Source organism: Sprattus sprattus, assembly GCF_963457725.1.
Source record: "Sprattus sprattus genome assembly, chromosome: 4".
Lineage (NCBI taxonomy): Eukaryota > Metazoa > Chordata > Actinopteri > Clupeiformes > Clupeidae > Sprattus > Sprattus sprattus.
Window position 1 is genome coordinate 44358115 of NC_137923.1, and position 25413 is coordinate 44383527.

Genomic DNA, 25413 nt, shown 5'->3' on the forward strand with positions numbered 1-25413 from the left:
AATATTCAGGTCAGGAGGAAATGGTTTCGTTTTTTACAAAATCCCCCCTGCAGACTGAGCGAAAGGGAGAGGGTGGGGGTAGATAGTTCAGACAAAGACAGTGAATAAGATAACTGGATACAGGGGGAGATAGACAGAGCCGAAAGGTCAATAGACCAAGTGGCACACGGAAAAAGCAAGATGATTAAAGCATAGGTGAGTCAAAGAAAGAGGGTATAGGACCTGGGAGCGGTAAAGAGACGGAGAGAAGGGATGCCGTTAGCTGGCCTTGAGGAGAGGAGGCAGTGGGCACTCTGCGATCCCATTAGCAGCAGTAAGCCCGTCAGTCACATCAGACACTGTGCACGCGCTGCTTCACTGGGCCCGTCCGTCTGATCTCAGATCCAAGCTCCTCTCTGTCTCTGGTCTCAATGAACTGCCCTGCGGTTGCACTGAGCTGAACAATGCGTCTGCATCCGGGTTGGTTTCGCCCCATTTGTCTCACACTGTGTGTGTGGGCGAGGAACCCCCAAGGTGCCAACCAAGATGAAACTTTGCGCTATTTATGATGGCTCATTACAAGTTACATAAACAGTACTATTATAGGCCTAGTTATTACCAAGTTTATGTGTGTGTGTGTGTGTGCGTGCGCGCGCATTATTGCCACGTTCTCTGTCAACTCGTTTGAATAGCAATGGACCAAGAGTGCCCCCTGTTGGACACAAATAAAAAAAACATCCAATACAGCGACCATGTTGTCAAGATCCTCACCTGTCCGTGTCACTTCCTCCATTTTCTGTCTCTACTCCCTTGTCTCCAAATAACCTCTTTAGGCTGAAGGTACCAATCGCTTTTTCTCTTCTTCCTCACCTTCTCTGCACCCCAGGACCCTTCACTCATCACCACGCAGGTGCCTCTGTGGTTGCTATGGAAACACAGACAGCAGTCAAACCTTCCTGTCCATCCCTCACCACAGGCAGGCGATAAAGTGCATGCACTCCGTCAGGCAAAGGAGAAATTGCCCGTGCTCATATTGGCCTCAGCCACTTTCACAAACTGTTTTTAGGGTATATTCTGATCAGGCTAAGCTTTATTACAGCAGTCACCTCGCCTAACTGACCCGACAGAAGTCCTCAAGAGAGTTTTATATACTTAGATAGAATGATTACGCACTGAGGGGCCATTTGGGTGAGTCTTTGAAGGACACAAAGGACATATTTTAAAATATTTCTTTCTCACTGGCTGTGTTAGAGGGAAACTCTGTGCCTTTATCCACTCTTAAAATTCACCTCTTGTCAGGCATTTGTTGGACTAAACTATTTGCATAACAGTAAGCCTAAAGGATCAGAGGAAAGGCTTATAATTTGACAGAACTGGGGGAAACATACATTATATGAAAACAATCAGGCAGACCATGAATACTGAGCGGGTGCATTACTTCTGAAGACATACATTTGCAACACAAACACCTCTCTTTTAAATATTTTATTTAGGCCCTGGTTTCCCTCGCACTTCATAGCCCAACACTGTGAAAGGCATGCAGATTATAATGGTTTCTGTTCCATTTCTGTAAAGTGAAGACAGTGTGAAATCATAAACATTCATAGATATAAACCAGCTTAAATCTATTATTATTTACAGCACACAACAGATTCCTACACATGAGGTTAGCGGCTGTGAAAGTGGAAGCTTATGTTAAAACGACATACGGAAAGAAAAACAAAATTATATATATTTTTGTTTTGACGAGAAGCTGAATTTCTGACAGCAAATATGACCCTTAATTAATACCTGCCCCCTTTTGCTTTTACATATGCATTTATACATCCGATAATAACGGTATTGGAATTGGACTGATCGGTAAGAAACGTCCCAAAATCTGGCATGGCATTTAGCAAGGACAGCAAGACACAATGCATTCTTCTGCCTACCCAAGATCTTGTAGCTTTTGGAGTAATTATTACATCTGGTTAAGAAATGGCCTCATCATTGGCACTACCGCAGAGCCAGCGTCAAAGGGCTACCCCTACCCCCCTTTGAATCATACACACCAGTGGTGAAAGGGCCACCCAACAGCAGTACACAAACTCTCTCACACACACAAACAAATCACCAGACGGACACCACAGAAGCAGATGACACAAATGTGTTTCCCAAGCATTATAGTCTTAACTCTACTAGCGGTCTGGTCCCCAAGACTGCATCAAGGATGTGGTAACCACATGAGTCACATCATCTCAAGAGCCCTGCTTGAGGCCCCAGCCGCTCTCTGGAGGCCCCTTGGAGTAAAAGCCCAGTAGCCCACTGACATGTACTGAGCAATGATGGTCATTTCCCTATGTGGAGTGAATCACAAAGTGTTCCATATTAAAGTTTGCAATGCAAAGCTTGAGATTAAGTCCTCAAAGAACTCTAAAGCCATCTTCTGCCGAGTAGTGATTGATGAGAGCAATTTCCAAGCCGCACGCCAGCCGCATGCCATTAAAGTTCAGGCTAAATTACCATTTCGGACCATTTCCCATCTGAAGCTTGCAATGGCCTTTTGAAGAGCGAGAGGGAATGAGTCTTCAAACGCAGGAGGACGATCCACAAAAGCCTTTTTTTAAAAGTCACTTTAATGCATCAGCCTCTTTCTGCCTGCCACCATAATGATCAGTGCACTTCTAATACGCATTTTCATCACACTGCCAAGAGTCGGTCCCCATGAGCAGCTTCCTCTCCTGCAGGAAAGGGCCACTGAGCATCGCTTTCAACTCAACACTGAATCACACAGTGGAGTTCATTAGGGCTGTATCTGAGCCAATTACAGGGCTTTTCCCAGGTCAGAGAGAGTAGTCGACGAGTAGGGTAAGTGACTCTGATGGTGTTTTTGTGTGTGTGTGTGTGTGTGTACGCATTCTTAATGGACTGCCTTCCGATGTGTGCATGGGCATGGTGGCAGGTCAGGTTTAACAATTAAAACGGTTCCGGATTACAAAAAGGGTGTGTGTGTGTGTGTGCCTGTTAAAACGTATTACATCAGTTAATGTTAGGAGATAAACAGTTTCACTGATGACACAGTGGCCCTGTGGAGTGAGTGTGTGCCACCAATAAATGGTGGTGCTCAAGTCTGATAGTCTTAAAAAGGGGGGCTTTGTACTTTGTGTGCGTTTATGTGTATCTACTGCACTGAGTGGGCTGGGAGCACATACAATGGGGAAACGAGTCATATTTCAGCAGCAGCCTCTGTACAAGTCAGTGGGGCAGGTGTTACTATATAGAAGCAGGCCAATTTTTGTGTGTGTGTGGGTGAAGGGGTGGAGGGTGAAGCCTTAGCGGCAGCCGCAGTGGAAGTCGGCGTTTGGGTCGATCGGGAGCGAGGCACGGGCGCAGCGCAGGCAGTCCACGTGGTACCAGCCATCGCAGTCGTCACACTGGATCCACTGCACCGTGTCCTGTTGGGGCAGCCGACAGCGCAAGCCAGCCGCACACGCCTCACCAACTCCAACCTGAGCCCTCTCCTCTTCCTCGTCGTCATCTTCCTCGTCGTCATCTGAAGAGGAGGAGGATGAGGAAGAGGAGGAGGAGGAGGAGGAAGATGAGGAGGAGGAAGTAGGGGATGGGAGGGATGGGCGTGGAGGGAGAGGGTGCTTCCTCGGTCGGCCACGGCGCTTCCTGCAGAAGAGGGAGGGAAGGAAAAGTTGTCAGTACAAGTACAATCCGTCATTCAAGTACATTTTATGTCAAAGGAAGCGACTGATTTATATTTCCATTGCTTTGAACCCTATAGAAGCGGCACATACCCAAATTATAGCGAAGACTTTGGACCATGGAACACATTTCAAATTGATTGGACACATTAGCAGCACCCCAGCGCTGTCCCCAGCTAAATGAACTAGGCCTTCTCAGCCTGTTCTCTGGTTGCTAGCAGTGATACACCAGTTAACAGCATAATGAATGTACTATGACTATGGATGTACTAGGATTGTGGACGTTGAATCTTTGCTCAGTCTTGGCATCATCTGTCAGTCAACGGTATCCTTCACTCCCATTGATAATCGCCTAAATTGGTCACTTCTCAAGTTGAGAGTAAGTTTAACTCAGAACGCTCTCACTTCGTGTCACCAAATCTCACGTTATATATACATAGCCAGAGTGAGAGGCCACACTTACGACGAGCTGAGGTTTTGGTGGATAACGTTACAGATAGATAACACCCACCTCATAGTAACAAAACTATTTGATTGGCTGATGTGTCTGCCATTCCAAAACGTGAATGGATGAAATCTGTTCTCTCCCCTTACTGTCTCCTCTCTGACAAAAGGAAGCAGTGTATGACACGTAACTACTGATGGATTCCGTTTGATTTAAAAGGTAGTAGGTGAAAGTAGGTAGGGGCTGGGTCCTACTGGCCCTTCCTGTTCCGCAGTCCAGGGCAAAGACAAACACTTCAGATGTACACCAAGAATTGTGCATTGGCACCAGAATGCCTAAAGGATCCATGTGTAATATTGCAGGAACTTCTCAACTCATTCAAAACAAAACATAACAGCCTGTTCCACCGCATTTGAAAAATATCTCTGAGCCAGGATTGAGGAAACACCGACTATGATTCAGATATGCAAATTAGCAGATACTTCAGCAGAGAGAGGACTCACCCTGTAGTTACATGAAAGCGGGAGAACTGGTTCCTCTCCCTGCCTCCTCTGGCCAGCCTCAGGGAGGGCGAGGCCAGGTGGTAGTTTTCTCCTCCCACCACCAGGGGGGAGTACATGGGCGAAGGCGCAGACCTCCTCCTGCCCCGTGTTGCCGGGGACAGGCCCTTCAACTCCCGCTGGCGGAACACAGGGGGCCCTCTGGCCCCATTACCGTGATTACAGACGGGGTCGACGTTGTTGCGTCGCATGTGCACGTTGGCGTTAAGGTGCTGGCCAAGTTTGGTCTCACTGTGATTGTTAGAGTTAGAATGATTGTTATAGGCGGTGAAGTTGGCGTTGGGCCGTGGTGCAGCTCTGGGCTCGGCCTTGGCCAACGGGGGCTGGAAGCTCTCAGACTCAGACTTATAGAGGCGGCGCCTCTTCCGCCCGCGAAGCCTGGCCTCTCCAGCCGTCGATACATTCCCTTGATCATCTGTGCTGTCGTCCTCCAAGAGCACCGTGTGGGCCGACTTGCGGCGACTCTTGGCCGACGTGCTGCAGGAGGTTGCCAGTGGAGCTGCCGGAGGGGGCGGGGTGGAGGGGGGGACCAGTGAGTGGGGCGTTGGGCTGCTGACCCGGCTGGAAGTCGGGGTGGGCGTGCTGTCAGCACGGCTGAAGGTCCAGCAGCTGCCGTTCATCTTGCTCAAGCTGCCGATGGAGTTGAGGATGACAGTGGCACGCTTGATGGACAGGCTGGAAATATCCAGGTTGGGCTCCACCTTACCCTCTAGGCTGGTCCTTATGCGGTTCTGAAGGTCCGAGGAGAAGGAGCCCGCCTTCGGGAGGGTAATGGCATCAAAGTCAAGTGGCCGCACACAAACTTTCTGGAACAGGAAATAGAACTCTGGGCTCCCTTGTTCCGACTGCCCACCAAAAGCAAGGGTGTCACCATCTGATAGCTCCCAGTGGACACCAGACTGCAAACGTGCATCATTGACCCAAGTGCCTAGATAGAGGGGAAAAGTGTTGACATAATACTTCAAGCTATGTTGAACAAATATCAGTATAAAAGGTCTTTAGAATAGAATGTTGTATTTAATGCAAATGTTTGCCCAAAAGACCAAAACATCTTCAAAATGTAATTAGCTCAAGAGTCTAAGCCCAACATTACAGTGGCAATTGGCTGGGGGAATAAACCAGGGCTCACCATAGCTGCTTCGATCCTTGACCCGCACTTTCCAGCCCTCCTCTCCATTTATAACGCTCTCCTTTTCGGCGTATAGCTCTGCATGGATTCGAGACACGTTGGCAGCATCCAGGGTCACATCGCACAGTTCTGCCGCACGGCCAAGCCTGAACACCGAGTGAGTGAGCGCAGGCCGAAAAGTGTACAAGTCCCGGGATGAGTCCGGTAGAGCGTTGCCATTGGACGTGGAAGAGCCAATTCTCAGCAGCTGAAAGCAGGGCTGCACTTCGGACCGCATCTCGGCTCCCTACAACCCCTCCCGCACCCGACCGAGTCCGCCAGAATAAAGCCCTGACCTGAGCTGAGCTTAATTAGATATGTGATTGGTTTTCATTTAATTACGGTACATTTTTTTTGTTTTTTTAAATTAGGTTTAAAAAGCGAGCAAAATGTCATGTGTGTACATGTCTACCCAAGCATTACCAACAGTTTGGCGAAAATTGACTTAAAATTACAGTGCTACAGGGTGCCTAAAATGTTCTTAACATTCGTTTACTCTACAGTTACCGCAGTGACGTTTCATTGGGGTTTGTCTGTAGGTCATAAATGAGATGAATCATAAAGTTGCCTCCGCGAGAAGTGTTTTGCCAGATGATGGTTCAGCACCTGAGATAAACAGAGAAGGAAATTAAATGTCGTTAAAGGTGAATTGTGGTCATAAGCTATTGTTGCAATATTTACATACTTTGCAAGTCTTACTTCTACTGACAATTTACATTGTTAACACGATACAATGTTGTTAAAGTCAGCATAGAAGTTTACTGAGATGTGACATACCGTTTGCTATGTTCACGTAACATTGAGTAGATTTAATCTTTCAACAGCTCATTTTTTGTATACGAAAACGGCGGAAGACAGGTCGTTGTTGTAATCACAACGACGCTCTTTAAATCACACAATGCCATGCCTAACGTCTAAAGAAACACAAAATATAGGTCTACTGAATAGCAACGTGTTTCCTTGCAGTGCAAGTCTTGCACACATTTAGTTAACGTTTGTTGTAGGTAGCTAACTTTAGCTGGGGAAACACCAGCTCACAGTAAAAGAATAAAGAAAGCTTGTCATTTAGCAAGATAACCCCGTAAATTGTCAAATATACTGAGAAATAAGCGTGAAGACATTTGCAGCTGGTAACTATTGTCATTTATAATGTAAGTAAAGTTAGTTGTATATAACTATCTAGCACACAAAGTATAACAGGAAGCAGCTAAGTTAACCGCACAAATAATAGGACGCATCGGATGCATAGGTGGTTAGCTTAGCTTGCTATCCACCTAACATTGACGCCAGCTACTATTGGTAAACCCTTCGATCGGCAAAAAAGAGGTCTTACATATCTCACAAAATATATACTAAAGCACAGTTTTGTTGCTTGCATCCTAAGCAGATACGGTAAGGAAATCATAACATACCCTTTTATCGAGAAAATGGAATTGCAAACTGGGGTATTTATTCTTTATTTAATCGCTGTTGTTCCTCTTTTCGCGTCCTTTTCCCAGGAAGTCCTTTGAAATTTGGCGCGCCAGAAGGGGCTTCCTTGCGCGAGATTCACGACACTTCCGTCTCTGAATCGTTGACGTCCCGCGAAAGGAGGTATTATGGCTGGTGTGGTCAAACAATAGAAATAGGATATTTTATGTATTTAACACCATAGCCTAGATCCAATGATACTGCTGAACTGAAGCTCATGCTTTAGATAGAACTGAGGTCAGTATTTCCTATGTACAGTATAATCCATGTCTTATTCCCGGATAAAGCATTATGAAGCCTAGCCCTAGCGCTTACTTACATTTAGGGCTTATCATTTGTCAAATGCTTTCCAAAGCGACTTGCAACTGAAGGATAAGCAGGTTAACCATTGAGTTATTTGTTTGTTGCTGTTGTCATTCATGCCCATATACCTTTGTTGGCTAGATATTCAAGTGTTCAAAATTGTTAGAAATGTACAGCAATCTTGGTAGTTGTCAAAACGATTTTTATTATCCTCAGAATTCATTCATAAAATAAAGGACATGTTACAAAACTGTGCATGATAAGCCTAGTATATTTAAAGAGGCATTTATATAAACTGAATCTGCTCACAACAGTAAATTAAAACAAGCATAAAGAAGGTAACTATGCATGATTGAGAAGTGTTGTTGAGTCAATGATACCATAGTTCTTTTCCCTTGAATGAACAGCCTATTGGGGGGAAAAAAATGCTACGTAATTCACAAATAAGTTAGCCTGCTGACTGAATGTATATATTTAGTGGTGGATGATTTTCAGACTCAAATATTTCCACAGTTAAGGCGTTGACTCGACTAGGCCTACATCTGACTGCGACATTCATCGGACAGATTGTCAGTACAATGATGAACAATAGTGTAGTAGGCCTTCTACCTCAGACATATTCAGATGTAAATCATAAGTGTTAGCCATTTTCAGCCGTTTTTGACAAGGATGGGTATTGTAATTTAGGTAATGCATGAAACATGAGATAGTTGTAAAGCTATATAATGCTTGCATAAGGCCTGCAAAACAGATAAACATAAATAAAATAAAACATAATTCCACTTAAGGCTTGTGAATCCAAGCCAGACCTGAGGGGGGCGTGTGCGCCTCACAACTTCCTCCCATGGGGCATAGAAGCAGTTGAATATTGCATAGGCCTGCTCATGCAGTAGCCTACATCTACACTGTTGGACCTATTAAACCTGTGAAATGTAGGGGCATCTTGTCGCTGCATTACACCTGAATGGCCTTGATCTTTCATTGGTTTCTTGGCTGAAATCCAAATCAACATGTACATGTATCAAGTCCGTTCAAGGGGATGACAAACTCTCTTGTTCCTTTGTATTTCTATAGAACTTTTAATTGGATCTTCTTTTCTTCAAATGAGATTCCACAAACCATCCGATTCAGTGCGGAAGTGTTTGAACAGTTTCTTTTCTAAGGCAAAATGATTGTTGTCAGATGAAAATAGAAACCACACACATTTCACTACTGTGACTCATGGGTAAATGGATGCATTTTTCTTACAGTATAGTACCATTGACAGTGAACCAAACTTCCCAATACACATGGACAGAAACCAGTAGTACCTACAGTGCAATGCGTGGTGGCTGCTGTCTATCAGGCAAACTACGGTTCAGCATGCTGGATTAAGTCTTAAGTCTTTAGTATACGTTAGAGCTAGGACAGCATTTCAAAGAAGAATAAAAGAGCATAGTATAAGTCATAACTGTAGCAATACACTTAGTTATGGTGGTATGTTTTTTTTGTCTTGGAATATAAAAAGAAAACATTCTCTTGCTGAAATTATTTGAGTAAAGAAAGATGTTTTACAATACACTTCAAAGACTAAGTGTGTGTGTATAGCTGAGATGAAGAGTAGGAAAAAAGAGGAGACAGAGAAAGAAAGGTAAAGACAATGGAGAGATACACATGCTTTTTTCATTCTGTCTCAGGGGTCTCTCAAAATGCCTTCTTCCTCATTGGTGTCAGGTGAAATAATTCAGTAAAATGCAACAATCATAGAATAGAAAAACATCTTGCATTAGCCTTGCATTAAGAAAGACTACTACTATTGGCATGCATTGCTTCTATTTACATAAGTGCTTGGACAAGGGTTATGGTAAATGTGGTGGTGCCATGGTACACACTATTGCACACTAATTGTGCTTTGCTGAATGATTCATCTACCCTGTGTAGGTTGCATGTCACTGATTACTGTTGCACAATTGGTTACAAAGTCCACTCAAGAAGGGTCAGTCCCCTCCTCATACACTAAAACAAGAATGCGAGATATCTGATTGGATGATGGACAAGTTAGGCACTGATATCTGGGTGGGTTTCTAGTGTGGTAGCCTTTACAATATAAGCTACTTGATCATTCAGCCTGATCCAGCTCTAAAGTATTACAGCAAATCTATTAGAAAATGAGCAAATAAGCGAATAAGCACAGATGATCATTTACTTGGCTGTGTAGTACTGCACCTGCTAGATTTTCAAGTTAGATACTTAATGCCCAGGGTTTATTAATAAACAGCTAATTAGGAACTAGAATCATACTTTTATTTAGCACATATTTACACTAGCTGCTACATCACTTCAAAAAAATTTAGTTTTGAGAGAAAAGGCTACTCTTCGTTCTATTTGTGCTTTTTCCTTAAGACTTCACACATGCAGTCCCAGTGCTATCTTAGGTTCCCTGCACAGACATCAGATAAGTAAGTATGAGGTAGCAATATTCCCCACAGATCTCGCAAGTCTTCCCTAGTGCCTTCTGAAGCCAATTTGTCTCTCCCGCTCTCTTTCTCTGTTTTAGATCCATTAAAAGCATCGCTCTCTTGTAGTTGCCAATGCTTGTGTCATCCATTTGCATCCCAAACCTTTATGACATCGCAGACGGGGTTTGGTGGGGAGTGGAGTGGATGGGAGCGGGGACGCTTTAACAGGGAGGATAGGAATGACGTTAGCCTTGGGCAAGTGGTTAATTTGGTGCCAAACGGAATCTCAGCTGTCGGGGTCATGCTGCCTGGCTGGATGGAAGAGGGAATGCTCTTCTCTTTCGCTCTTACTAGATCAAATGGAGTTGATGAGGGAGGTCTGTGACTGTGTAAGATGGCACACTGTGTTGTGACAATCTGCGCTAAGAAACGCACGCATGTATCAGCCAAAAATAAGAATGTGCCTGTCAACCTTGGTGAATAATTTCAGGCCACTAGGGACAGTTCTGAATGTGAAGTGGGAGAACATGCCAATAGCAAAAGAAATAATAATGAGAGGCTGAAAAAAACAGGGTCTGTTCATTAAAATGTAGCTGTCAAACTGATGCTGTTTTATCAGCAGGCAGATTCACGTGATTGCCTTTGACACCTACCAAGTCTGCTTTTTAAAGGGCAATTCTAATTTCACATATACATTTTAGTGTTTGACATGGATACTTTTAATATTCAGTAGAAGCCACATCTTGTAATGTTGTGCAAAATGCAACCACACTGTGCATGCCTCATTCAAAGAGTAAGCCTCACCTGGTTATATGCCAATAACAGACGTAAAGCCAGCCACCACTGGTGTACAAACATTGACCTAAGGACATTCCCTCCTCTGTACATTGACATTCAGTCATTGCACCAGACTCCACATACATTCAGCATTCCTAGAGTGGGTGAACTCTGACACATATTTCCATTCAGTCGTCTGTCTTGAAAGTGGAGCTCTTCTTCGGACAGCAAAGAACTGCGCAATGGCACGAGGGAGTGATTGACAAATGGTTTACGTCCGCGAGGTCCGCCTCGAACTGGCCGCAACTGTCAGACCCTTGTCAAGTCCGCCTGTCAGTCTCTGTTAGTTCAAGTCATCAAGACCAGCGCAAAGACCAGGCAAAGAGGTCCTGGCTTTCTACTGACACAGGCTCTGCACTTCCCTCACTGTTATGAAAGGGTGAGGGAGTGCACAGTGCGGAGGTGATGCTCTCTGGCCTCGTCTGCAGGGTCCTCGTGCTGCATCTCCAAACATGCTGAGCTGAGTGGATAAGGTGACCGATGACATGTCTGGGGGATGGCATCAGAGAACAGATATCATCTTGATGGATGGGCTTAAAAGTGCGTGAAATGGAAGGACAAAGGCAGGAGATGAGCGATCGAAACTACTGGGAAGGTTGCCAGGCCTGCTTCTTTCTCTTTTTTTCTTTTTCGTTCTCTCTCTCATATATTGCATGTCATCCCTCGGATAAAGACTAGATGATTAGACTACTGCTGCCTCTGGTCCTACACAGGTGACAAAGGAGCCTCCGCTGCAACTATTCTCAGAGCTGTGGCCTCGTAGATAGAACAGGGTACACTACCGACCCATTAATTTCCCTTTGTGGGAGACAATACATTATTGATGAGAATTCAGGTCCAGCTCAGGAAAGCTTGTGCATTTCTGGGGATCAGGAGAAGGGCGTGGCATTGCTATATCCACACTGCTTCTAAACCACTTCATACAGGATATATTTGTAGATGTTAGATAATGAATGTATTGCTTTTATTTTATAATTTTCTCAAATAGGCTTGATATTGTCAAAATCTTTGATTTAAATGGTTTCAAATGTCTTAATGTTTTTTTTACGGGTTACATGAATGGTACTGTCATTTGTACTGTTGTTAAGATTTATGTCTATTGTGGTTAGGTATCATGATTTATTTGGTATTCTCAATTAAAGGGAATGGATTTTTATGAAGTTATGTTGGGTAACCCCTGAATTTTAAAATGTATTTTAGGTATACTTTTTAAGGTATTATTTATACATATTAATACAAAACCTTCAAGTTTGTGACTGTTCGTCCAAGAGACTTGCATGCACTACAGTCATTCCAAACTAGCCGTTTGCTCTTGGCCAGCCGAGACGTCTCGGCTAAATCTAATTCAAACGCATGCATTGTGCAAAAACATGTTCAACACTCATGTGTTTCTCAAAAGTAAGGTGAGCTGGAAAATCAATTTTAGTTGTTCCTCCGGGTTAACTTTTAGCTCAGACATTAGGCCTAAGCATTTATTAGATTGAAATGTGTCCAAATATGTAAAGTAACATCAACGGGCCTTACACCTCCGATGAAACAAGCAGTGATGACTATAAAGTTGCATGTGAGGAGTTTTTGAATAGAGATTGTCAAGGTGTTAAGTAGTTAGTGGTTATGTAGATACATTTCTATGTTTATTTTTTTCTCTTTCTCTCTCTGTGGTTTATCTGCTGTACAAAGTTGTTCCTCAAGTTGTGGCATTCTCAGCAGCACCAGACACTGTGGAAATAGCTTCTCCAGCAGGCCCTGCGTCCTTGCACGGCTCTTTAGCAGGGCTGCCTGCGGGGGCAGGGACCGCAACACCATCTACCTCTGGGGCCCTGGGTGCCAAATCGGGGGTGGTACGCCCCATGAGATCGATGTCGGGCTGGCCATTGGCCTTGGGCAGGCTGGCAGGGCTGCCGCTCAGGATGGAGTCAGGGGTGTGCGAGATGCTCTCGGCGAGGGTGGGCTGCCCGGTCACGAAGCCGTCAGAGTGGACGGAGTCAAGGAGCGGCTTGTGGGAGGCGTAGGTCATGGGCACATCCGTGTCACTGTCGAGTGGGAACGCAGAGGAGGTGAACTCCACCCCGGAGTCACTCATCTCCAGGAAGTTCTTGTCGGAGGAAAGGGTTTGATAGCGGCCAGCTTTGGATACCTCAAGACCCTGACCAAAAGAGAGGTTTGTTACAGATAAAGCAACATGTGATTGTTGGAGACCACAATCATGACTTTATATGAGGTTCTTGTTGCAAGGCAGAGGTTAACAGTTTTTACATATTTCATAGAAAATGAATTTCTAGATTTGATGGACTACTGCAACTTAGATAAATAATGGATTTTTGCATATAATCTAAATTAATCATGAAGTATTACTGGGCAGATTTATGGCAAACTGGGTCACTGTGAATAAGGTCATATATTTACCTGGCATGTGTTTCATAATATACATTACATTCTGGTGACCTTATTTCAGCATGGATATGAAGTGTCATATGCCAGTCATAATTTACACACATACATGTGGTTTGCACTGTCTTACACTCAGAGCAGCCTACCTTGATTTCAACCTCTGTGTTATCCGTGTTTTGGTCCCACTGCGACTGGGTGATAGAATCCTCAGTGAACCTTGAGTAGGCCTCTTGAACCACCTGTACACCAACATCAACATATGTTAAACATTTCAGTGGTTGTGATTCCTAAGCTATGATACAGGCACCAAGTCAGGTCCATCAGGTCACACACAGAGGCTGACCAAAGAAGCACACACAAGAAGCACGTTACACGTACCGCACCGGTCTCCTGCAGCTAATGATAACCTTAATGAGGAGATATATATTGCAACACTGTGGTTTGAAGTAACCACTGAGAGCATAAGTGACTGGCGAGGTCAGACTAAACCCACAGTCATCTGAAGAGGCCATTGTTGAGAAACTGGGAGAAGGATGTGGGATTGGGTTGATTAGCTCAATGGAATAATCCACACTAGATCGATTGGTTTTGAGGCTCTGGTGCAAGGGCACCACAAATTCCTCATCAAAGGGATGCTTTTCGGGCCATTTTGGCTGTCTATTCTGTACAGTGAAATTAGATCAAAATTGAGGGAGATCATCCATTCCAATTTCATAATGGGGTTATCTGAACATCTTTGAAAAGGTGGATACAATATGAGACTCAACTGACAGTACATTTAATATTGTACAAAACGCTGTGGTCTCCAGTAGGCCCCATTCAGAGACTTGTTCAACCACCATAATCTCTACTATCACCATGATTTTTTTGTAGGTTAGCGTGAGCACCAGTAAGTCCTTATACTATCAAGCTATTTGAGACCTTCTCATTGTCACAATATATATGCATATACAAACTGAGAATCCACACAGAATTTCAAACACAGAACAAAATCAAACAAAGACACGGTAACACAAACAACACAGACAAACGGGGCCAATCACTCATGGGGCTGATACACAAGTATAAATTCTCCTTTTTTAGTGGTCAACCATTAGTTAAGTTGTTTTGTTGTCATTGAGTGAGTGATAAAGCAGATGTCTTTCGGGGAGCTTTATCCATTAAGCTGATTATTAATGAAAAAACAAACAAAAAATTCTGAGCAGTTAATTAATTGTAAAAAGCCATTAAAACAAGGTGTTTTTCTTAGATAGGAGAAAACGAGAATTTTTAAATAGTCGTTATCAGCCTTCAACTTTTTAACACACCTGAAGTTACACACAGATAGACAGACACAAACACACACACACACACACACACACACACACACAGAAACATACTCTCACACACACAGTCATATGTTTGTTCTCTCATGAACACGCAGACAGGAAGGCAGAGCTTCAAACAACAATAAACACAAATTAGCACACATATGCATACAAAACACACATACACATAGTACACCTCTCCACTATCCACAATATACTAGTTAGTCATATGTGCATGTGTGTTTGCAAAGGAAACGGAACCTTAAGGAACTAAATACATCTGTTTGCCTATTTGTACCATAGCTTCAACTGCAGGGGTTGCTGAGGAGACCCCTTCAGTTCACCATATACTGCATATTAATCCATTTTTATTTCAGTACAAATCAATATTCACGAGAAGCCAGGAGATGAAAAGAGAGAGGGAATGATGAACAGATGGATAGCACAGACTAAGAACCACTGGTGAGAGGGGGAGGGGGAGGCCTGAGGTATGCAAACAAGGGCAACTTCACATGTACAAGGAAACCCATCCTAATAGCATTAGTACAAACACCAAATACAGATCCACGGACTTAGCAGCACTATGGGAAAGAGAGACAGCCGCACGCAAGGACTCTCACCAGGACAGAGGCTCCGCCAGCCGCGCCTTTAAGAAGGGAGAGATGCAATGCAAGGCAAACCATTAACTAGCTTCCTGCCACAGAGAGTTGCTGAGTGAGGTAATTTACCAAGCAAGCACTCACATGCGCGCGTGTACACACACACACACACACACACACACACACACACACACACACTCACACTCACACTCACACTCACACTCACACACACACACACACACACACACACTCACACTCACACTCGCACTCACACTCACACACACACACATTCTCTCTCTCACACACACATACAGACACCAAAAGACCTTTTCCTAGCCAAGAGAGGCCACATGCACACATGCTTGCACAAACATACATACAGACATATTTTCTCTCTCACACACACATGCACGCGCGTGTGTGTGTGCGCACGTGCACACACACACACACACATACAGTATAAACACCCACACACACTTACATGGATATGTGGATGTAGGCACGATTGTGATGGTCATTGGGGAGAAAAAGCTATAGCAGGTTTACATATACCGTTCTATCCGAGACGTAAAGACAGAAAGGTTTCAGTGGTGTAGGGATATCAGACTGGGATGTGCTAAACTTAAAAATAGTCTGGGAAATACCTTTAGTCAGAAAGCAGTACAGTGCAATGTGATGTCTGTTCTATAGTTATTAATGCAACAGTTCTTGCATTGAAACCATATTGAATTGACAGTTCATTTGAGGTCAACAGCAAGGACACTTACAACAACAGAGACAACACTAACAGGTAGACACGGAGACAAATAAACATCAACATGTTTTCTAAGACTAAACCCCTGTATAACCATATTGTGTTAGTCCATAAGGATGCTATTTAACACTAAACCAAACAGCTTTACCTTATATAACAGTAGATGCTTGCCTTGGCATTGTGTCATTGCCTGGGTCATGATAAACACTTATCAGCATTCTCATACTTCCTACTATTATGATGATATATTTTTAAATGCGTGACAGCATTTGTGGTTGGCACGCAAAGCAGTGTCGGCTGGCGGCCATTTACCTGTCTGAAAGCGTCTCCTTCTGGTTTGCCAGCCTGCTGGGCGATGAGGGTGATCTTCTTGGCCTTCTCGGCGCGGCGGCGGACGTTGATCTGGCAGGAGAGCAGACACACCAGGAGCAGAAGAGCCACCAGGCCCAGCATGGAGAGGATGGCCACGGTCAGAGGAGGAAGCTTATAAGCTGAGAGGGCAGAGGAGAAAAAGACTAAATAAAGAGAGAACGGCCCAGTGAATACAATGGCAAAATTGACATTCTGATATAAATATAATATAAATTATAAATATAAGTATATTATAAATATAATGGGGGGTAAAATGACCTAAATAGAATCTAGTAGTATCTGTTATCAGAGATGGATATGAAGAAAAGGATAATGTCAAGGAATGGCAAAATATTGGCAGGATAGATGAAACGAGGTTGAGAAAGACTAGGCAAAGCAGATATACTACATTGCTATAAAAGCTAGCAAACTAGTCGCAAAAGAACGGCAGAAGTACAAATGATATGTACCGAAAGGCCTCCATATTTAACAACCATCACTCGTGACACAAACCTAAAAGCACAGTCTGATACGTGGGGTTAAGGGAGTTGTGCAGACACAGTCACATAATATGCCTCCTCCTCTAAGGTTTTCACAGGATGTTTTACAAATGCGGTGATGTCACTCATTTGTGTTATTTTTGTAGATGACTAAGACATGAGGTAGATATGGTTAGTGATGACACGATTTGCAGCACTTTTCTCTCCAGCTCTGAATGAGCTTTCTCTTTCTCTCTCTCTCTCACTCTCTCTCTCTCTCTCTCTCTCACTCTCTCTCACTCTCTGTCTTTCTCTCTCTCCGTGGACTTGTGCTTCAGTTCAGAATCTATCTTACTCTTGCTGGTTTCTTCAGAATCGTCCACCCTACCTTCAGATTTAAGGCTCTTGAGATACTGAAATGTTTCAGTTGCAGCACCCCCATGAACGAAATTTGACGGTATTTGGCATAGGTCTAAATAATGTGGTAGTGATGCAGGGTTTCAAATTTCATTAAGTTTGAACCTTTATATCACAAGATATTGGCTTGGTAAGTGCCACATTATTGCTTTGAATTTAATTCACTAGGTGGCACCAGTCCACAAATTAATTCTAATGAGTGTCCAAGAGGCCAGCTTGCCACATTTTTTATAGTTTTGGCAAAACGTTTTTTAAACTATTGTCCCAACAATGCTTTGATCCCAACCCACTTCAGGGCGCGCTAGCACCAAGGGAAACGCACATCTAGGGACACAAATCCAATCCTATCAGCCATGTTGGGCTACAACCATACCAAGTTTCATGTGGATTGGTCCAACTATCTGACATCACAGACCACAAATGAATGAAAATAGGTAAGAAGAAGAAGAAGAGGAAGAGGAAGGAGAGGAAGAGAAAGGAGAAGAAAACTTCAGGCAGAAGCAGTCATAATAAGTAGGGAAAAGAGAGTGCAGTGAATAGGGACAGACAGAATGAGGACATTAGATTGAAATGAGAAGAAGACATAAAAGGCTGTAAATCCAGATCCTAATGCATGTTAATTCCTGCTCAGGACTCCGCTATCTCCCCTCTCCCTGTCTCAACCTCTGGTTTATCTGCTCATGTGCAACATGGTCATGAATTACAATTTGAAAACCAATCTCCCTGATTCAACATGGCCGAATCTTTGACCAAGGCCTGCATACATTTACATTTACATTTACATTTACATTTACATTTACATTTTCATTTACATACTGTTGTACTTGCTAAATGCTATCAATCACATATTAAAGGGACATTTCTCTGATGTCTCTCTATAAATCATGATTTTACAACCATTCAAGCCCATTTATGGTTTATAAAAACAGAGATTATGTGAAACAACTAAACAATATTCATATCCATCTTCTGCATTTTCTTGCCGAAACCCTGGACAGAATGTGCAACCTCACAACTCAAACGGGCCATGCTGTCAATTTACACAATAGTACATTTTCTGTTTCCAACTCTAGATAGATAGATAGATAGATAGATAAATGGATACTTTATTAATCCTGAGGATTAATCTCTAGAGAAACAGCCTTTGTTTGTCCTAAATAACTGTATAATCATCTAATATTTTGCCAGATCTTGGTGCTGAAACAATACTTCTGAGGGCATTATAGCTAAGATGCTAATTCTCTATAAAAAAAATACACAGATAAATATATAGAGCCACAACAGTTGATATAACAACAGGGTTTTGACTTAAGTCCCTCAATTGCTTTCCTATCATCATTTCTCACCTTTACCTATGTTATTACCTCCTGTCTTTAACGACTTGTTTCAGTCCAGAAAAATATTTAGAGCAACAAATCTGTTTTTGTAGGTGACTGATTTTCACTAGTTTAAGTTATCCTGAAATGTATTTTGATTAAATATGTCATGTTCCCACTAGCCTTCTAGGATATTCACTGTGTAATTTTTTAAGCACCTACTTCAGAACCCCACAAATCCATAGCAACCGCTTTTACAACAAAACATGATAGTAAGATTCAATATGGTAAAACTGTGTATGATGTTTTACTCACCATGAACCACAAGGTGAATATCAGCAATGTGGAAGCCAAGCAGATCCTTCACCCTGAACAGGCCAATATCACTGCCATGGGCCCGCTTCAGGTTAACCACAGCACCCACCACAGATAGACGCCCATCCAAAGTCGAGTCCATAGGAACCACCAGCTCACCCTGGTCCAAGATGACCCGTGGTTTGCGGTCTGATTCTCTTGTGTAGACCAGGCTGACCTTAGTGTAGTCCAGGTAAAGGCTGAACTTCAGAGTCTCGTCATATTCCAGTCTGTAAAAGTTCTGGTGTCCTGAGGGAATAGATTCAGATATCAAAATGGATCAATTTTGAATTTGTTTTAAATAATACCATCCAGTTCTTTTTGGTGGCTCGGTGTCTCAAACATTTGTTGTCATTGGAATAAAGCTCCAAGTTAGTTTTGAGATTGAGTAACTGAGAGGCCTGTGCTCCAATTACAGAAAAATTATCACTAATGACCACTAGCCCTCAGGCAGCATGGGCTCCTCAGCTGTCTCCTCTGAAAGGTTTTGTTTTGAAGTGCCTCTTCCGTAGACTCCATTGCAACTGTCAACCTCACTCTGCCACCCAGCCCCTCCACCACCCCACTCAGTCTTCCTCACCTTTCACATTTAGACAGGTCCTCATCCGGATCTTTCCGTCTCTGTCTAGGATGGTGTAGCTGCCCTCGTCCATGCCTGTCACCTTGTGGAGGGTAACCTCCTTGCCCCTGATAGTCAAGCGGCCCTTGTACTCATCCACAGGGATGGCGGTCTGGTTCAGGAGCACCACAGGTGGAGATTCTGTGCTCTGGTTGATATGGGTGATACCATAGCGGAACTCCAAAGTCATGGGTAGGGTAATATTACGGAGATGGATTTGGTAGTTATCACCATACTTCACCGTCTGCTCCAGTGCACAATCTGCCAGGAAAAAAAGAAGGTCAAACAGGCACTCAAGAAGGGATTCCGGTGTTATTTTCGTCTCCCCGTGGGAACGTTTTTCGTCACTGAGCATGTTATTTTTTTTTTTTAAGGAAGGTTATTTTAGCCCACAATTTAGAGCAGGCCAGATTAGGACAAACTGACCCTCTATCATCTAAGTCTTAGTAACTGTAGCAAGCATCCTCACTTTAAATGAACACGTTTGAGGGTGAAATAGGACTCACTTAGTGCTCATTCAATTCAATTCAATGTCATTCAATTCAATTATCACCAAAACACAAAAGAAAGGTTGTGGGTGGGACAAGGTAATACAAACTAAAATATAACCACTAGCAGGCCTCCATCAATAAACATCTGGGATTTCCAACACAGAATCAGTCACATTCTCTATGAACAGGTGGCTCAGGTGCCATTAGTCATAAGTGGGACATAGTAAGAGGTTTGTGAAAAAGCATTTAAAGACTTAATGCCTTTATTTTTTAGCTCTCTGAATATGATTGCCGGGGGGAAGGAAAAGGGTATCACTCCTAACAATAACATATGGAAAATAAGCCCAGCAGTACAATGGAGGCTCTCATACTTCTGAGGCAGCTCCAATGGTGAGAGGAAATCAATGTGTGTGACTAACGAGCACTTCACAGCATTATTCAAAAGATCCCAGCACAGCAGAAAATTTGACAGATGAATTGAAAATCAAGAGCTGAAACTGGAGCTGCCAAATCTGTCAGCACCCTGACTGCTGGTGTGGCATGGTGAAGTGCAGCGTGATGAACACTTTGCGTATTACAAGAGCAGTTTGTATGAGCAATGCTCACGGTAGCTGCATCTCTCAGCCATTTATACCAGGTGACTGGGCTTGGCGAAGCACAACTTACAAACACAATGAAAGCTTACATGTTTTATATCCACACAGATGAGAACCAACGCTAATTATAAGCACACAGTCACTGCAGCGAGAGTTGCAGGGGACAGACTAATTACATCTTTGCATGAGGTCACAGAAGATCCAACTTCCAACAAGTTTGTCCCCAGTGATCTCCTCATGGAAGCTTGGTAGAGCTACTGTAATTTAATATTCTGAAGTGGTAATTGGAAGTGACATTAAAAGCACCGATGATGTGTCTTCCATTCTGTCAAACCTTTCCCTTGAACAAAAATAAAAAATGTATATAAAATATAAACTAGGATATTACACAACGTAAGAAATAATACAGGTAACAGCCACAAACCAGCCAACCAACCACTGCTAAAATATATATCACATAAAAAAAAATAAGACACATGTTATATAGACCTTTTCGTACCTCTGACGATAAGTTTGATTTGCCTAACATGGGTTGGATCGTTTGTGTTCTTGACCACGTAGAGACCCTCGTCTTCCTCGCCAACATCCTCCAGGATGAGGTTACTGAACTGGATGTTGAGTTTGGTCCGGTTGTGAACCATCGCTCCATTCTGCATCAGGACCACCTCTGGCTGCCCAATCACCCTTGGCTTGAACACCACCTCAGTGCTGCTTAGCGAAGGGATGCTGATGTGCACATCCTCCCCAAAGAACGCTGTCCGATGTTCCTCTTTCGCTGATAGAGGAGGGAGAGGTTTGAGAAAGACGAAGACCGACAGGCCAGGACAGGAAAGTGGAGACATTTGGAATGTTGGGAAAGGCAGAGGAAGACAGATAGAGAGACAGAGGGATGGAGAGAGAGATAGAGAGATACGCAGACAGAGAGAGGGGAGACCGTAATGGAGAGACCAGTGGAGACATTTGGGAGATTGGGAAAGGCAGAGGAAGACAGACAGAGATACAGAGGGATGGAGAGAGAGATAGAGATATACGCAGACAGAGAGAGGGGAGACCGTAATGGAAAGACCAATAAACAATACAAGGATCAAAATGAAAAACAAGAAAAAAGTCAAATAGACTTTTCCAGCCAGTGGACACCAAAGCATTTTTGTGTATATTTAATCAAACGGACGGGAGCTGTATCATACCTTTGATGGTTGCAGATAAAACTGAAAAGAGAGACAAATTGAATTGTAATTTCACTGTATCTGACCAGTATCACAACATCAGATATCAAGAATAAAATAAGCAGTTCCTTAATGCATGCTATGAGAACTGCATCATTAATGGCCACTAATACCTCAGCCTTTTCAACTTACAGTGACCTACATATTTCGGCCCGAAATAGCTATGCGGACAGCCAAAATAAACTTTATGTAAAACAGTCTGACAGCAAACACAATACTCTATCTGGATTATTTAGAGTACAGTGCCAAAGTCCTTGAGCAGGAAATCTTAAGCATATGAAAGCACTTTCAGAAGTGTGAGCCCTGGGTTATAGACTATGGCTGCCAGCTGATTGAACAGTGTCCACGGTTTCTGACTCCCCTGGGTTCTTCCAGGGTATTAGCTGCGGGGGGGGGGGGGGGGGTTACTGACTGTTCCACTGCTGTCATTGTGTTTTCCCATACTGGTAATGAATCTGTCCTTTTTCCTGTTATGCGTCACTAACAATTCCTAGCTCATTCATGTGAAATCAGGAAAAGATAGAATCAGCCACTCAGATATCTCCCCCTAGTGTCAATCTCTTTCTAAGCCCTCCCATGTCATACAGATGTAAATCAGGGTTTACATTTTTGGTAGTAATATAAATACACAACTTGCTCAAATGGAGAACTGTTATGCTCACGGGTGGTGAAATAATATGACAGTATTTGCAGATAATTTTTAATATAATAAAAGCATACTGTCACCTGTGCAAAACAAGGCGCCAAACACTGCCACACTAAGTATGTTCATCTTGTCTGGTCCTGCGAAATAACATGAATTCAAAAGAAGAATATAAACATTACTTTTCAAATCACAAATGAAAGTGTGTGAGAGAGAAAAAGGTTTCTGTCCTTTGATGTGAGCATTTGGGTGCTTTCCATTTCCCTGAGACAATCGTTTTTCTCTGGTCCTGATCCAGAACTTTGCTGATGAGTCCCAGAAAATGATGACCTCAGGGAAACGGAAAACATATTGCAAAATACAACAGATCTACTTTGCTTGATATGAATCACTGAAGTCTTGGAGAGTTATTACTTAATCAACATGATTTTCACAAACTGAAGATGATCACATATAGAGGGGGGTAATATCATTGACTCCAACCACTCCATGTTAAAAGAATTGCATAAGAAGGTTTCCAAAATACCTTGGCCTCGAACCATGACATACAATTACTTCACATAATCAATACAGTGAGTACTCCAATGGGACATTATTACATATGCTCAGAGGCAACAAAGCCATAGAGTGCAACATCACATAAAAGAGCTGGGCAGCTGAGGCTGGCCTGTTTGGCCGAAAGAAACTGGATTATTGGCAGTACTATTGGCCATATCCTGTGCCTGGCCTCTGCCTTTTAACCCTGGTTCACATGTCCTCTGCCTCAGCTTCTCATCACCACCATTACAATAACTCTCTCTTCCCCTATCTCTTTATCTCTCCCTATCTGTCTAATGACCCCATCACCTTCCTGTCCCTCTTATCTCTCTTCCTGTAACTGATTCATGCTCTTATAATGTTTGCCTCTTACTCTTCTTTCCCCCTCTTACTCATTTACTGACCCTCTTTAACAAGTCAGTCTCCCTCTCTCTTGTTCATCTACAACTGTCTGACACTCAGTACTCAGTCTCTTAGTATCTCACTCTGTCTTTCAGACAGACCTTGATTCTCATCATCTGTCATTTCATTAGGCAGTACCCTTTTCTTCCGGTCTGGTGGGAGACTGGAGTGGTGTGGGGCAAGGCTATCAAAGAGGATCTGTGTTGTTACCCTGAGCCAAGACTTGGCCTCCGGGAGTGTCGGGATTCAATTGAGGGAGGCTTCGACTGCTCGTATCACACGGGTGAACCTGCTCACTCAGAACAGTTCACAACTTTTTATGCCAAGAATAAGGAACACTGTGATGGGCGTGATTTTGCAACCGATATGTCCATGTGAAATGTGAATCTCTCGCCCTTTTGATGACTAAAGGGCTTTCATGCAGTATTTCACTGACAGCAATGTATCCTGGTTAGGACCCCAGTTAGGACGACCTATGAGCACACTGATACATTGGACACTCTTGCTATGAAATTAATTTAAAATGAAGCTTTAAAATGAAGCCCTATGAAGTCTAAAGCCCATTATATCAGTCAGAAATACTGGTAATCTCTAAGTAGAATTACTCTAATCGGAGTTCAACTGCTCTAGACTTCTACTGCAAAGAAGGAGTGCCCCATTTGGAGACCTATCGTGTTAAAATAATGACAGACGCATAGTGGCCCATTTAAACATCAATAAATGCACAATTCTCGAAGGTGCCGTAGGATTAAACGTAGCTGATTTAAAACTCTCATTTTAAAAACCGTGAGGGTATTGTCCAAGGTACCAATACATCGAATCAATAAAACCCTTGAACTGAAAAGGCATCACGCCATCCCTCACACTTAATATGAGGTGTGTGGCATGGTCTGGCATGGTCTCCTGTCATGTTAGCTTTTGACACGCTTTCTGCTCTCTTGATGTGGAACCATTAACGTTGCATCCACATCTTTACCTCCTCCCACCCCTTTTCTTTCTCAGGCAGCATCGCTGGTGCGACAAGGGTGTGTCACGCTCCACCGCAAGAGCGGTCCCACCAGAGGGATGCCAGAAAATGATTCAGAGACGTCCTGAAGAGGAAGCTAACATAAGCCTTTCAGAATAACCTGAGCAGTATTGATGTGTGTGCGCGCACGCTCGCTCTCTCACACACACATCACTTTATCTCCATCCTTTCAAACACATCCAAATGTACGCAGGCGCGCGCCCACAAGCACTCAACATACATCTATCACAACCAAAACATGAAAAAACACAACCAAACAGCCCCAAACAAATCTAGTCTGCCCCACACACAAAAGCAAAGCGGGGGCTTCAAGCACCCTCCGGGTAGTACTGTGTTAAGCACGCAAACACTTAACTACTAATGTAGAAAATGGCCATATGCTGGCAATCTCCTTCATTCGTTTGTTATGTAAGTAGGCTACTGTAGCCTACTGGTCCAAGAAAAAACAGGGCTAGAGGTGTAGCTTTCTCAACGACACTGCTTTTTACGTCAGGTCCGAGCAGCGGCAAATGATTAGAAACAGATGAGGGGCTTCAAGCATCCCTGCAGCATGTCGTGGGGCAATTACACAAAGTAAGCAAAAGAACGGGAGGAAATAATCTAATCCAACCGAAACCGATGCCTAATTTTACACTATTGCAAAACGCCCAGCAGTCTCTATGCAGTACTGTCTTTTACATGCAGTCCCAAGAACAGATCATGAATAGATCTAATTTATAATGAACAAATAGGCCATTGTCAATGAAAATCGGTAAATCACAGACCAAGAAACTGATAACCACATTCCCTTACGTTAATCATATCGGTCTGTAATAGATATGAATGAGATCATTTTCATCCTAGTGAATGTACGCTATCCTTTGTTGCTATTTTCCTCACATCACTGTGTTAACACATGTAACACGCCCATATTAACCTACTAACATCACATCCTTTCCCAGAAAATAAAAAAGCATTCGAAAAAATGCTAAATTTAACCCATTTCAGGCAAAAGCTTCGCGTAATGGTGTTCGTG

At 43.3% G+C, this 25413-nt stretch overlaps 1 protein-coding gene across 1 annotated transcript; it reads right to left on the minus strand.

The window, feature by feature from the left end:
- Positions 1-3290: 3290 nt before the first annotated feature.
- On the minus strand, positions 3291-6079 carry tcf19l (transcription factor 19 (SC1), like; the record flags this gene model as incomplete). Its single annotated transcript, XM_080836784.1, has 3 exons — positions 3291-3633; positions 4617-5601; positions 5803-6079. The coding sequence occupies 3 exons, from the start codon at positions 6077-6079 to the stop codon at positions 3291-3293; spliced, it is 1605 nt and encodes a 534-aa protein (XP_080692910.1).
- Positions 6080-25413: the final 19334 nt, after the last annotated feature.